Source organism: Meriones unguiculatus, chromosome 12, assembly GCF_030254825.1.
Source record: "Meriones unguiculatus strain TT.TT164.6M chromosome 12, Bangor_MerUng_6.1, whole genome shotgun sequence".
Classification (NCBI taxonomy): Eukaryota; Metazoa; Chordata; class Mammalia; order Rodentia; family Muridae; genus Meriones; species Meriones unguiculatus.
Genome location: NC_083360.1, coordinates 501,797 through 513,877, shown reverse-complemented (window position 1 = coordinate 513,877; position 12,081 = coordinate 501,797). Strand labels below are relative to the sequence as shown.

Sequence of the window (12,081 nt, the reverse complement as noted above, 5' to 3'; positions counted from 1 at the left end):
GGTTCTATGCCTAGTAGAATATGGCTTCTGGGAAAGGTCCCTTTCTCCTAGAAGACCTGTCGTAACATTCTTAAAGGAACAGACACAATATGACAGGGGTCAACAAACTTGTTGCAAAGAGCCAATGTTAAACATTTTAGGCCATTTGATGTGAACAGTATGTAAGTAGGGCTGGGCTCTAACAGAGCTCTAACCCTGGACACAGAAATTTGAACTTCGTATCGTTTTAACACATCACAAAGTATTTTGATACTCAACCATTTAAAAATGTCAAAACCATTCTTAGTCACCCAAAGGTCTTTTTAAGGTGTCTCACGCAGCCCAGACTAGCGCTGCACTCACTTTGAGCTTCTGCTCCTGTGGCTCTTGCAGACATTGTGCCCATCCTGACATCTACCGTGATTGAGTGTCACCGGGCAGGCCTGAAGAACTCCGCCTTCAGCTTTGCAGCTATGCTGATGAGGCCCGAATACCGCAACAAAATTGATGCCAAATACAAAAAGAAAATCGAGGCGATGGTCAGGTGAGCCAAAGCAGCTGTTTCTACTTTGCAATCACAGCTCTGGGGTATTGTTGCGTGGAGCTTCTGATTTACCCGGGCTTCATAAAAAGGTGGCTAGGGGTGGCGGCAGGGGGTGATGGCTGCTTTACTGTCCGCTTGACTGAACTTAGACTCACCTAGGGGACACACCTTTGGGTATGTAAATAAAGGGTCTTTCCTGAGACTTTTACCTGAGTGAAGACCCACCCTGAATGCAGGCTGGAGTCCCAAGCTGGATAAAAAGGAAAAAAAAAAAGCAACCTAAGCATTCACCTCTCTGCCACTCCCACTCCTATCATGATCGAGTCCTTTGAACTATGAGAAAACATTGATGTTTCTTCCCTTCAGTTGGTTTGTTACATATTTTGTCACAATAAGAAAGGTACCTAATATAGGGGATAAAGCGACAGCAACCCCAATAATGTCTTAAGTCAGAATTTATGTGAGTCATACACAAGGCGTAGACCAGGGCTGGTGCAACCATGTCCTGATGCCACCAAAACAGATCCTTCCATTTTCCCGGTGGGCCACGTACTGCCTACAGAACTAGAACTACTCCTCCCTCAGGGCTGCAAGCTAGCTGCCACATCTGGACATCACAGCTCCATCTAAGGCAGGAAGAAGTGAGAGAAGGAAGGAGTGAATGGGTCTTTGCCTTTTCATTCAGGAAGGTCCATTCATTCGATCCCAGGACTTCACTCTTGTCCAGTGAAGCTGCACGGAGCCTCCCTGTGAAGCTCCCTGTCCACTGTAAACAGCACTGTCTTGGCAAGGAGAAAATGGCTCTTATGTAGACAGCATTGTCTGCTGGAGAGATGAACAAAAGCCTGGATGCTCTCAGTGTGAAAACTCCATACTAACACAGCACTGCCAGCAGATGGAGAGAGCAGCAAGGGGCCTGTTTCCCTAGAAGGCTCTGCTGGGCCTATTCCACAGACCTTCCAAAGCTGTGGGGAGGTGGGGAGCACAGGGTAGAATGTCCTTCTCGTGGCAGTCAGTAAGCAGAGAGGGACAGACAAGGCAAGATTCTTCAAAGAAAGCTCCCCACCCCTGCCCCTCGACTGACTTCTCTTTGCACAGTTCTGAGTCTCCAATCACTACATTCAGAGTTTGTCTCTGCCAGTGCACACGAACTCAAAGTCCCAACACGTCCCAAAGTCCTTCTCCGCACACCCAGCACCAGGGAGCACCCTTCCATACATGGACCTTTTGTGGGGACTCTATCCTAGCTATAAGAACTAGAAAACGGGCTGGAGAGATGGCTTAGTGGTTAAGAGCACTATCTGCTCAATTCCCAGCAACCACATGGTGGCTCACAACCATCTATACTGGGATCTGATGCCCTCTTCTGCCATGCAAGTGACCTACGGATAGAGCACCCATATGTGTAAAACAAATAATCTTAAAAAACAACAACAACTAGAAAACGTCACTTAGCATCTGCACATGGAAGACCAATCGCAGCTATGCACTACTTAACCATAGTAGTGACACTGTACTGTAACTAGGGGCCCTTGACCCAACCAGGCAAAATGACTCCATGGTAATGGCAAGCAGAGGCAAGTTCGCCTTTACTGCTGTCCTAGGTAGACTTACTACTGCAATGGTGAAATACCGTGACCAAAAGCAAGGGGGTTATTCAGCATACATGTTCACACCACCCGTAGTCCATCAATAACGGAAGTCAGGGCAGGAGCTCAAACAGGGTGGAGACCTGGAGGGTACTGCTCACTGGCTTGCTCAGCCTGCCTTCTTATAGAACCCAGGACCACTGCCCAGGGGTGGCCCCACCCACAATGGGCTTGGTCCACCCCCACCAATCATTAATTAAGAAAATACCTTTCACATTTGTCTGCAGCCCAATCTTATGGAGGCATTTTCTCAACTGAGGCTCCCTCCTCTCCAATGACACTAGCTTGTGTCACGTTGACATAAAACTAGTTCGAACAAATGCTAATGGTGACAGGAGCTGCCTCATGGCAGAGCTCTGAAGCTGGTCAGGGCTACATGAACATACCTCTTCTAAAGGCTGGTCAGTCTGACCCAGGGAAGCTTCCAGTGTTGAAGGGACCATGGGGGAAAGTGAATGCGAGATAGACAGCTAGGGCTGAGCCTGGAGAAGCTTGTCATTCTCTACCCCACACAACAGGAGTGGTACTAGTCGCTGCTGGCTCTTAAATTTTAAAACAGAACAAGATTAAAACTTAGTCCTTTGAACTATACTTACATTAAGTGCTCCAAAGCTACATGTGTCTCATGGCCTACCGGATGACACAGAATTAGGACATTCCTACTGGCCCAGAAAGGTCTGCTGAAACAGCACTGGATGGCCTTTACCATCAGCTACACAAAAGGGAAAATCCCGTACTCACCACTCCCACCGCACACTGAGGAGACGGCGAGGCCTGCCTGTGCAACAGCGCAGTGCTCGGGAATGCCAGCTGGACCTGGCCAGGCTCCAGTGCACTTCCCGGGATCTGGGCCTTGGCTGCCAAAGGGCTGGGACGGATCTGAGCCTGTGAAGAGGCAGCTCTTTCCAGGGAGTGCTCTTTCTGTTTGCCACATTACATGGACTCAAGTGTTTGTAAAGGACATGTGATGATTCCTCCAGGAGACCAGACACATCTGAGACAGAAGAGGCCACAACCCCGTGTCCATTCTGCCAGTTTCTTCTCCCAGAATGTGAGCTGCTCTGTCCCGGCTGTAAAAACAACATTCCCTACTGCATCGCAACAGTGAGTTTCTTTGTAATGCTGTCCCTTTCCTCTTGAATACTTGATGTGCCAGCGTTCTCTTCACTTTGCACACTTACCTTCTGACTCATTTTCCAGAACATTTAGCATGAAACCTCACCGGAGGTGAGGTTGGGGCCCATGGGAACCCAGGGGAGGGTCCCCTTCAGGAGTGTTAAGACAGCAGCCCACTCAGCAGTCAGAGGGCTGTGCTGGTGTGTGCCTCTGCTGCCACCTACTGGCTGCTTGCGTAACTGCCTTTTCTGCCTTTGTACTGAGGCCCGCTGCACTGCTGAGACACTCTTTATAACTGGTAGTTTCACTATTAGGACCTCCTATCGACCAGGTGTGGTGGCACACCCCGCCAATCCCAGCAGGTGGAGCTCTGAGTTCAAGACCAGCCTGGTCTACAGAGTGAGTCACAGGACAGCCAGGGCTACACTACACAGAGAATCCCTGGCTCAAAGTGCCCTCCACCACACCCCCAACACATACCCCACAAAATAAACAAAAAAACAACCCACCATCAGAAAACTAAAACATCAAATATAAGCTGTATTGCCTGATATAAGCTATATTCTGAAGGAAAATAAATTCACGTACTGCTCAGTCAACCTTTAAACATGGATCTGCTAAGTCAAAGTCGACTGCATCTTCTAGACAGGTACCACTTACACGAAGCAGCAACGGTGTCCTAAGTCAGAGACCTGTCTGTGGCTGTGGTTTGCCCACTGTTCCAGAGGTGACGAAGCTCATTCTTAAATGTTTTCAGGGCCGACACATGCTGAAAGATGACTGGACGATGTGCCCGCACTGTGGCTTTCCTGCGCTGCACTCAGAATTCAAGATGTAAGTGTGCGGCCTTCCCCGGCCACAGAAGTGAACCGGAAACAGGCCTTTGTTCTGCCAGCCCCTCCCCTTGAGGGCTCCTCACTCCGTATCCCTAGACCCCCAGGACCCAAATCTGTCGTCTCGGGAGAACCTCTCCCCCAGAGGACCTTGGAACCTGAGTCCCTGTCACTCTTCCACAGATGGGCATGTTAAGAGGTGTAGGCAGAAGGTGGCAGATTTTCCCACTGGCTTATCCCAAAGATAAAGCCGAGTTAACTATGTATTTAACTTACTCTGCATTTCTCTCCCCAAACAGCTTGCTAAACAGTGAAAGCACATGTCCCATGTGCTCAGAGAGACTAAACTCAAGTCAACTGAAAAAGATTTCAGACTGCACCCAGTACCTGCGGTCAGAGACGGAGCAGTGAGCAGCAGGCCCAGGTGAGGGCCGGGCACTCTCCTCCCAGGCCAGTGTCCACACAGCCTGATTATTCACATTGCTTTTTGTGTAGTGTGATTTCTGTTGTTTCTGTGTAACATGTAATTGTCAAAGTTCAATGGTTTTGACCAACTTTTTCTTTATTTGAATGTTCAAATGAAGGTAATGTGGTTTCCTAAATGACAAATATTTAGCCAAGCAGAATCATGAATTCGAACTAAAATGTATTTTATCAAACTATATGGCGGTCTTTTTAATCAGCCGCTTAAAACTAGAGCCAGCTTTCTTTAAATCACTATTCACTGTACAAAGTTTGACTTCTACAGAGTTTGAAATCTTACATTTTTTAAGTCTCACTTTGGCCACACAAAGCTACGCACATACTCCTACCTCACTCCATTGACAAGGATTTTTGTTCACGTGGCCACAGTGTACTCCAAAGGGATGCAGAGAAATGTAGAAATGTGGTTGGGAAGCCAAACCCCTGCTAAAAATCAAGAGCTTCTACTAAAACCAGGTGGGGAGGGGTACAGACATCGCCCCTGATGTAACGTCTTGAGGCTAACCTAGTTAGAATGGAGCCCTAGGCTATCACACACAGGTGTGGGCCAGCCCCAGCCTACTGGTCTCTTCTGTCTGCTGTGCTGCCTCCCAGCCTAACTAGCCTTTTTACTGGTCTTGAGCCATGGAACTGTTTCACAGGGCTGCAGCATTTCACATCCAGCAGGGTCCACAGGCTCCAGCCTCCCCACATCCTCACAAGACCCTCTGTCTTTTTACTTCCGTGAGTATGAAGCAGCAGGCCACCTGCATCCTGCTGCAGGCGTGTCCTGATGCAGAGCAGAACGTCTTTCTGTGTACTTGCTGGCCACCTGTGCATTCTCAGAGTTCTTAGCCCAGTTTTAGAACTGGATTGCCTTTTTTGAGTTGGAAGAGTTGACTCTATAATATAACCAAATGCGAGTTTTATGTTGCATTATTTGCAAATATTTTTTCTGTGGGCTTTTTCACTTTCCTGCTGTCTTTTCAAGGCACAAAAATACCAAACTTGGGTCATCAGGGTCCCTTTGGCCAATGAACCATCTCACAGGTTTTGAGACAAGGTTTTACTATAAATCAGGCTGGCCTTAAACTGGCAGTGATCTTCTTGCCTCTGCTCCCAAGTCCTGGGATTACAGGCACCAGGCCTCACTCATTTTTTTATTACAATATCTCCCCCCTCAAAAAAAAAAAGGCCTCCAAACTAATTGTTTTTTTTTCTTAGTTTTCTGAATATTGAATTTTACCAAATGAATTGTGTAACTGATAGTAAGTTACTCCCTCTATTCCACTTAGTAGGTTATATTGGTTTTTGAGTGCTAAAACCAACTTTTATTCAGGGGATAAACTCACCTCATAATGACGTGGTCTCTAGCCATCCCCCACCTCATGGACTTACCCTCAGGTACACACACAGCACTCTAACCCAGCAGATTTCTCTTTCAAAAGACGATGTCCCCAGCTGCTGCCTGCTTCTGGTTGCTTTCCAAAACTTTTGGGCAGTGAGTTGCTTATTATATTCTATCCCAAGCCTAGACCTTTATCTGTGGGAAGATAAATGCATCTCTCTGCCACTTCTAAAAGTGGAGCCTTGTCAATAAAACTCCAGGTTCTCTCCAGATACTGCCTCATTCTACGTGACATACTACAGAAGTCTAAACCATGGCACATCAGAGCTCCTTGAAGCCATGCCTTCAGTGAGCTGGGATTGTTATCCCCTGTACACTGAGGATACTACTGCTCCCCGCTTCCTTCACAGAAGGAACCTTTGTTCAATTTCAGGAACACACGCTCTCTACAGCCTGCCAAGCATCCCCACGGTAAGGTGGCTTCATCACCACGCCCAACTGCTTGGCAGTGATGTCTCAGCAGTTGGCACGCAGCTCTGGTCAGGAAGCTCTCGGAAATGAGCAGGAAATCCCAGCTTCGTTACCAGGCAGGCCGTTCCTGAGCCCCTTCTGAAGGCATCTGTTTGTCCTTTCTCAGACGGGGTTCCTGAATAGATGGCATCTCCCTGCAGGAAGCTGTGTCCGCCCATGGTAGACTCAAAGGATGACCCTCCCTGGACACAGGAACAAGACACAGGCCAGCACATCCAGCTTCTGCAGTGACATAAGCTGCTGCTTACTGAACTTTGTATATTGCCTCTTTGAAGTCCTACACACTCTGTACTCTGTACCGTTTAATAGTATATCAATTGTAAATACCCAGTTTTTTAGTAACTTTTATATTTAAGTATCTCCTCTGAAATAAAATTGTTGACTAGATACTTTGTTGACATTCTCCTGGATTTGGACAAAGAGAAAACGATGACAGAGGTGACTTGGAAGCCTTGTAAAGTCTAGCCATCACAGATTTAGAACACTGCACAAGTCTGAAATAAGACGTGCATGAAGCAGTCTGTCCCTTGAGCCAAACATCAAAGACAAGGCCTCTTTTAAAAACGGGTAAAACTTAACTGGGTACAGTGACACACACCTTTAATCCCAGCACTTAGGAGGCAGAAGCAGGTGGGTCTTGTGAGTTCAAGGCCAGCCTGGCCTACAAAGAGTGCAGGACAGCCAGGGCTCTGTTACACAGAGAAACCCTGTCTCAACAAAGAGTAAACATAGCGCACACTGTGAGAGTCCTACGTAAAGTTAAGTTCATCACCTGATTGCCCCTGAAAACATTGTTATTTTCCTGGAGCTGAAGATTCTTTCCTCACATTGCACACACCATACTCAATTGCCAAGTCTATACTTATTCTGCCTCAGTATACACTTTGTTGCCATGGCCTATGGCCAATGTCACCAAAGTCTGAACAGCACAGACATGTGATTTAACCGAAGCAGCTGATTTGTCTGTATTAACTGCAGCAGCACCTAGGGGCCAAAGTGCCAGTGATGTCCACGGGCATCCAAGCCCCCACCCTCAATGCCGCCCGTGCACCTATCATCTTGTGGCTCACCAAAAGCCTTGGCCTCACTCAGTGGTACAACTTAATGGAAACTCACCAGTGCCAAGTTTCTGGCTACCTCCTCACACCACTGGAGGAAGAATCACGGCCACCTGATATCTGGGAACACAAGCACATTGCATTCTGGGGTTCACAGGCCTCGGCTTTCACGTGTGAGCACACTCATTCTAGAACTACAGGAAGACACTCATCCTATGTATATTAAGTCTACTCATTTAGGAACTTTAAAGTCAACAAAAAATGCTATTGCAGTTCTGCCAAAACTTATCAAAAGGAACTAAGGAGAACTGTTTGTTTGTGAGAGACATCCCAATGCCATGGCTCGGGGCTCTCCGTGGGGCTCAGAGCCCCTGGCAGGGAGGGTTCCACAGAGCACTTCAGGAGTGTCAATCCCAGTGCAGACATTCAGGTCCTCATCCAACTGCTAGGGCGCGCACTCCCACCTTCCTCGACTCTGCACCCTTCACCTCGCGTTAGGGCTTCACAGAGAAACCCAACACTCTTCCATTGTTATCCTCTCCTGCATTAAACAGTGTGCCTGCAGTTTCTAAAATTTATTTTTTCACAACTTGTTCACACATTCAGAATTTAAATTATAACTGTTCTAAATAAGTACACACTGTTTTGTTCTGAAAGCGTGCACATTACCAAGCCTTCCCTGGATATCCAACTGAAGGAGGCATATCTTCCAAGCCCAAAAGGAAAAGAAACAGAACGTGCACTCAAAAACCATCTTATCTGCTCTGGGTGAGGAAACCTTCATTGTAGCGACACAGAAAAGAGGGGCAAGACTGGAGCCTCAGGCTTGTGGCAGTGTTTTATTTCCATAATGAACCGATCTCCATGAAACACATCTTTCACACGGGCTAATACACTTTCAATGTCTCCAGGACTTTGACTCCTCCCCCAACACGACCATGTCCTCAAAGGCACGGTCCTCTATATTCTTTTTGGCATTACCTCACAGAGGCAGCATAGTCCTCTGAGCACCTTCTGATTTAAAGAACTAAATACCTAAAGGCCAGGTTTCATCCACAGCCCCAGGGTCCTTCAACAAGCACAGTTGTAGTTACAATCTGAAACCCTCTAGGGTTTATGGGCTCCATCACAGGACAGCATCTCCCAGCCAGAACAGGCCTGCGAATCTGACCCAGCCTGTCGTTTTAACCTGATGGCTGAGCCTGCAGGAGGACAGGAATGTTTAGCGGTCCCATGTCTGCACACCCTGACTAGCCAAGAGGCCTCTCTGAGACTTCCTACAGCAGCAATGTGGTCAACACAAAGGGACGCTGGGAATTTGAGCTCTGACCCTTCACCTGCAAAACTGCTATTCAGAGTTAATAGGAAACACTGAATATTTTAATCCAATCAATAAGAAAAGTAATATAGCAACATAATATTTTTCTGTACAAGACGCCAATCTTATGAATGCCCCATGCATTCCATGGACATTGGAGTCCTGAAGCATACTCTGCACGACACCTGCCAATAGACCAAGAATACTCAGCTCCAGATGGTGGCTGCTTGGTATTAAGGTTTATTTACAGAATTTCACCATAAAATAAAACTACCATGTTTTTTTAAAAAATCAGCATGGGTCCTCTAAAGGCCATTAGGATAAACTACAAAAGATGCCTCGGTCCCACTGTGCCCAGACTTGCTATGGTTAACTAATCTGACTCCAAAGCCTGTGTACTTTCAAGTCCTGAGTCTACATAGTCACCGTGAATCCCAAGTTGGCAGGGACAGGGTGGGGCTGGTGCAGTCCTATCCACCTCTATAAGAGGTGCGTGAGAGCTGGCTAGTTAGACCTTCTAGCTGTACCGTCCTTTATAATGGGAACAGCGGGCCACCCCACTCTGCTATACATAACTGGTTACTCTGGCAAACGGTGAGACTTCTGGTCTCTAGACCAGCTGGACCAGTCGAGAGAGGAAGTTAAAAGCAGTTACTGGTACTTAACAATGGTTTCATTTCTTCCAACTTTTTCCTTTTCCTTTTTTGGAGTCCTTATCTTTTTCTGGTTTTGAAGGCTTTGAAGATCTTGTCTTTTTCTGCTAAAGGAGAGATGCACAAAAACAGTTAATATACTGATATGTAAATGACATAACAACAGAATCTTTACTTACAATTTAATTAGAAAAGCGGGGTCACAGTATCTACTGCTGCCTCTGAGAAGCAACACGGAAGCTACTTGCAGCCCTGGAAGGCACAGCGTGGAGGAAATACACTCAGTCTAGCGCTAAGGTGCCCCTCTCATGAGGCGGGTTCCTGGACTCAGAACGTAGAAGCAGCAGCAAACGGTGACTTACAAACACCGCAGTGTCTGCATGACGAGCTTTCTTTCTTTTAGTCTCTCACAGGCGATCTAAGCACACTCACTTTGTGAAGAGGGGAGAGGAGAGAGGGAACCAATTCAACTGCAAAAGGCCTCTATTCCTACAGACACACCCCACAGGAGGCGTAAGACATGTAGACATGTGAAAGGTGGAAGAAGCTGAGTCTGTCTGCCTTGGGCAGCTCTGAACAGTAGGCTGATTCCATGCCTCATTGTATTGGTTACTAACAAAAAGCAAAATAACAAGTTTTCCTCTGAGAAATTTTTATAGGCACTTCAATAGGCTACAGCAAAACACAAGAAAGAGAAGTGAGTTTGTCTGAAAAGGTTTCTGTTTATGCTGTAAAAGTGCACCTGTGGTTTCACAGTAAGTAGACCAGCACCCTTCTGGGCCAAGTGAGGTGCCTCGATGGGTAGAGCACTGGCTGCACAAGCAGAAGACCTGAACTCAGATCTTCACCAGCCACATGAAAGCAGGGCATGGCAAGCAGCACACCTCCGTGCTAGGAAGGGACACACGCAGGTGTCCCGAGCCTGAAGGGCTCACTGGCTAGCTCTCTAGCCAGAGTGGCCAGCTCCAGGTCAGTGACAGAGCCTGTCAAACAGAGGGAGACACTTGGTCTCCAGGCTCTGCATGTGCTCGGACGAACATCCACAGCCACACACTCACACACGTACTCTCTTAAGATTTTATTTATTTTATGTATGAGTGTTCTATCTGCAGAGGGCCTCAGATTCCAGTAGAGATGGTTGTGAGCCACCATGTGGTTGCTGGGATTTAAACTCAGGGCCTCTGGAGGATCAAACAGTGCTCTTATCCACTGAGCCATCTCTCCAGCCCAGCATGTACTCTTGGACAACACATGCCCACCACTGGGATGCCCTATTTTCTTGCTGTCTAGCTCTTCCAGTACTGTAAGAGGTTCACTTTATAAAAAATGAAACCTATTGCCATCAATTACAATGAGCAAAACATAATTGTATTTCCAGCTTACCCTGCTACCAGTAGAACAGGCCTTATTATTTACAAGGCACATTACACAGAAGAAAAGATCATGCTTAGTACACTACCTTGATCATGGCATCAGTCTCTATTGCATCCTGCTCTTTCTCCTCAGACTGCGTGTCGTCTTCCTGTAAGTCTTCACTGTATTCAGAATCCAGTGCTAGGCCTATGCTGGGTCTTGGTGTCTTTACCACATGAAGTGAGTATGGGGTCAGGTGGGCCTCCTTATTGTAAGCTCTCGTGAAGGCTGCTTTCACCTAACATAGAGCACAGAAAGAGCTTACCCTGACTGCTGGCAATTCTTTAACATCAGTTAAGTCAAGGTTTTGAGAAGCCTGGGAAATCTCTTTAAACTACTGGCAAACTAGTTTCAAACATTACAGAAATGGGAGCATATTCAGACACACACAGAGACAGTCTACGTGTTACAGAAATCAAGCGTAAGCCTTGTGCTTACTAAGCAAACCCGATACCACTGAGCCACGTCTCCATTTATTTCTATTTATTTATTTATTTATTTGAGGATTTTGAGCCCACGGCTTTAAAAAAAAAATTAAGAATCAATAGATGATCCCAGCAGTGGTAGATGGGTCTGTGAGTTTGGGGCCAGCCTGGTCTAAAACAACACTCGAGTTCCAAGCCAGGCAGGGCTACACAGAGAAACCCTGTCTTACAAAAACAAAACAACAAAAAAGCCTCAGTGGTTAGTCTGTGAATCAGTCAGAAAGACCTCACTCTAAGACTCAAGTTGGTCTTGACTACAAACCATGGGAGCTGGCACGAGGGCAGCAGCACACGCCTGGAATCCCAGCAGCCTGAAGAGACGAAGGCAGGAGAACACAGGTCACATTGCCTGGGCTATGGACAGTATGGGTAACTCAATGAGACCCTGTCTCAGAATGCCTAATAGAAAGAACGCTTAATAGAGCGCTGGGCAGAAAGCTCAGTGCAGAGTGGTGTCTGCCGTGCAGAAGGTAGCCTCCATCTCTAGTTCTGTCCCTGCATCTCTACTATGATAACAGTGGTTGCTTCAGAGTTCTAAGTAACTCTAATAACCTAAACTTCAAGCTTCAAAACACAGTCCACGTCCCAACAATGGAGGCCTATTGTAACAGTAAGTGGATGCCACAAAGCCAGGCCAAAATCTAGAGAGGACAAGCCACAGAGATTGTCTTCTAACCCTGTATCCATGGACG

At 46.9% G+C, this 12,081-nt stretch overlaps 2 protein-coding genes across 10 annotated transcripts in view; one reads left to right on the top strand and one right to left on the bottom strand.

The window, feature by feature from the left end:
* Positions 1–6,849, top strand: part of Wdr19 (WD repeat domain 19) — a 67,235-nt gene extending 60,386 nt beyond the window's left edge. For 3 of the 4 annotated variants that reach the window (XM_060365271.1, XM_021640664.2, XM_060365272.1), the window contains 5 exons: positions 373–523; positions 3,153–3,276; positions 4,046–4,122; positions 4,421–4,545; positions 6,569–6,849. In XM_060365271.1, the coding sequence (XP_060221254.1) occupies positions 373–523; positions 3,153–3,276; positions 4,046–4,122; positions 4,421–4,532 (464 nt within the window). In that variant the 3' untranslated portion in view covers positions 4,533–4,545; positions 6,569–6,849. Of the gene's footprint in view, positions 1–372; positions 524–3,152; positions 3,277–4,045; positions 4,123–4,420; positions 4,546–6,364; positions 6,403–6,568 lie in introns of all 4 variants that reach the window. The other variant, XR_009585020.1, reaches the window with a different exon arrangement.
* Positions 6,850–8,340: 1,491 nt separating this feature from the next.
* Positions 8,341–12,081, bottom strand: part of Rfc1 (replication factor C subunit 1) — a 74,235-nt gene continuing 70,494 nt past the window's right edge. For 3 of the 6 annotated variants that reach the window (XM_021640669.2, XM_021640672.2, XM_021640671.2), the window contains exons 24-25: positions 10,951–11,142; positions 8,341–9,598 (exon numbers count right to left, since the gene is read on the bottom strand). In XM_021640669.2, the coding sequence (XP_021496344.1) occupies positions 9,512–9,598; positions 10,951–11,142 (279 nt within the window). In that variant the 3' untranslated portion in view covers positions 8,341–9,511. The remainder of the gene's footprint in view (positions 9,599–10,950; positions 11,143–12,081) is intronic. The other 3 variants (XM_021640670.2, XM_021640673.2, XM_060365270.1) reach the window with 2 other exon arrangements.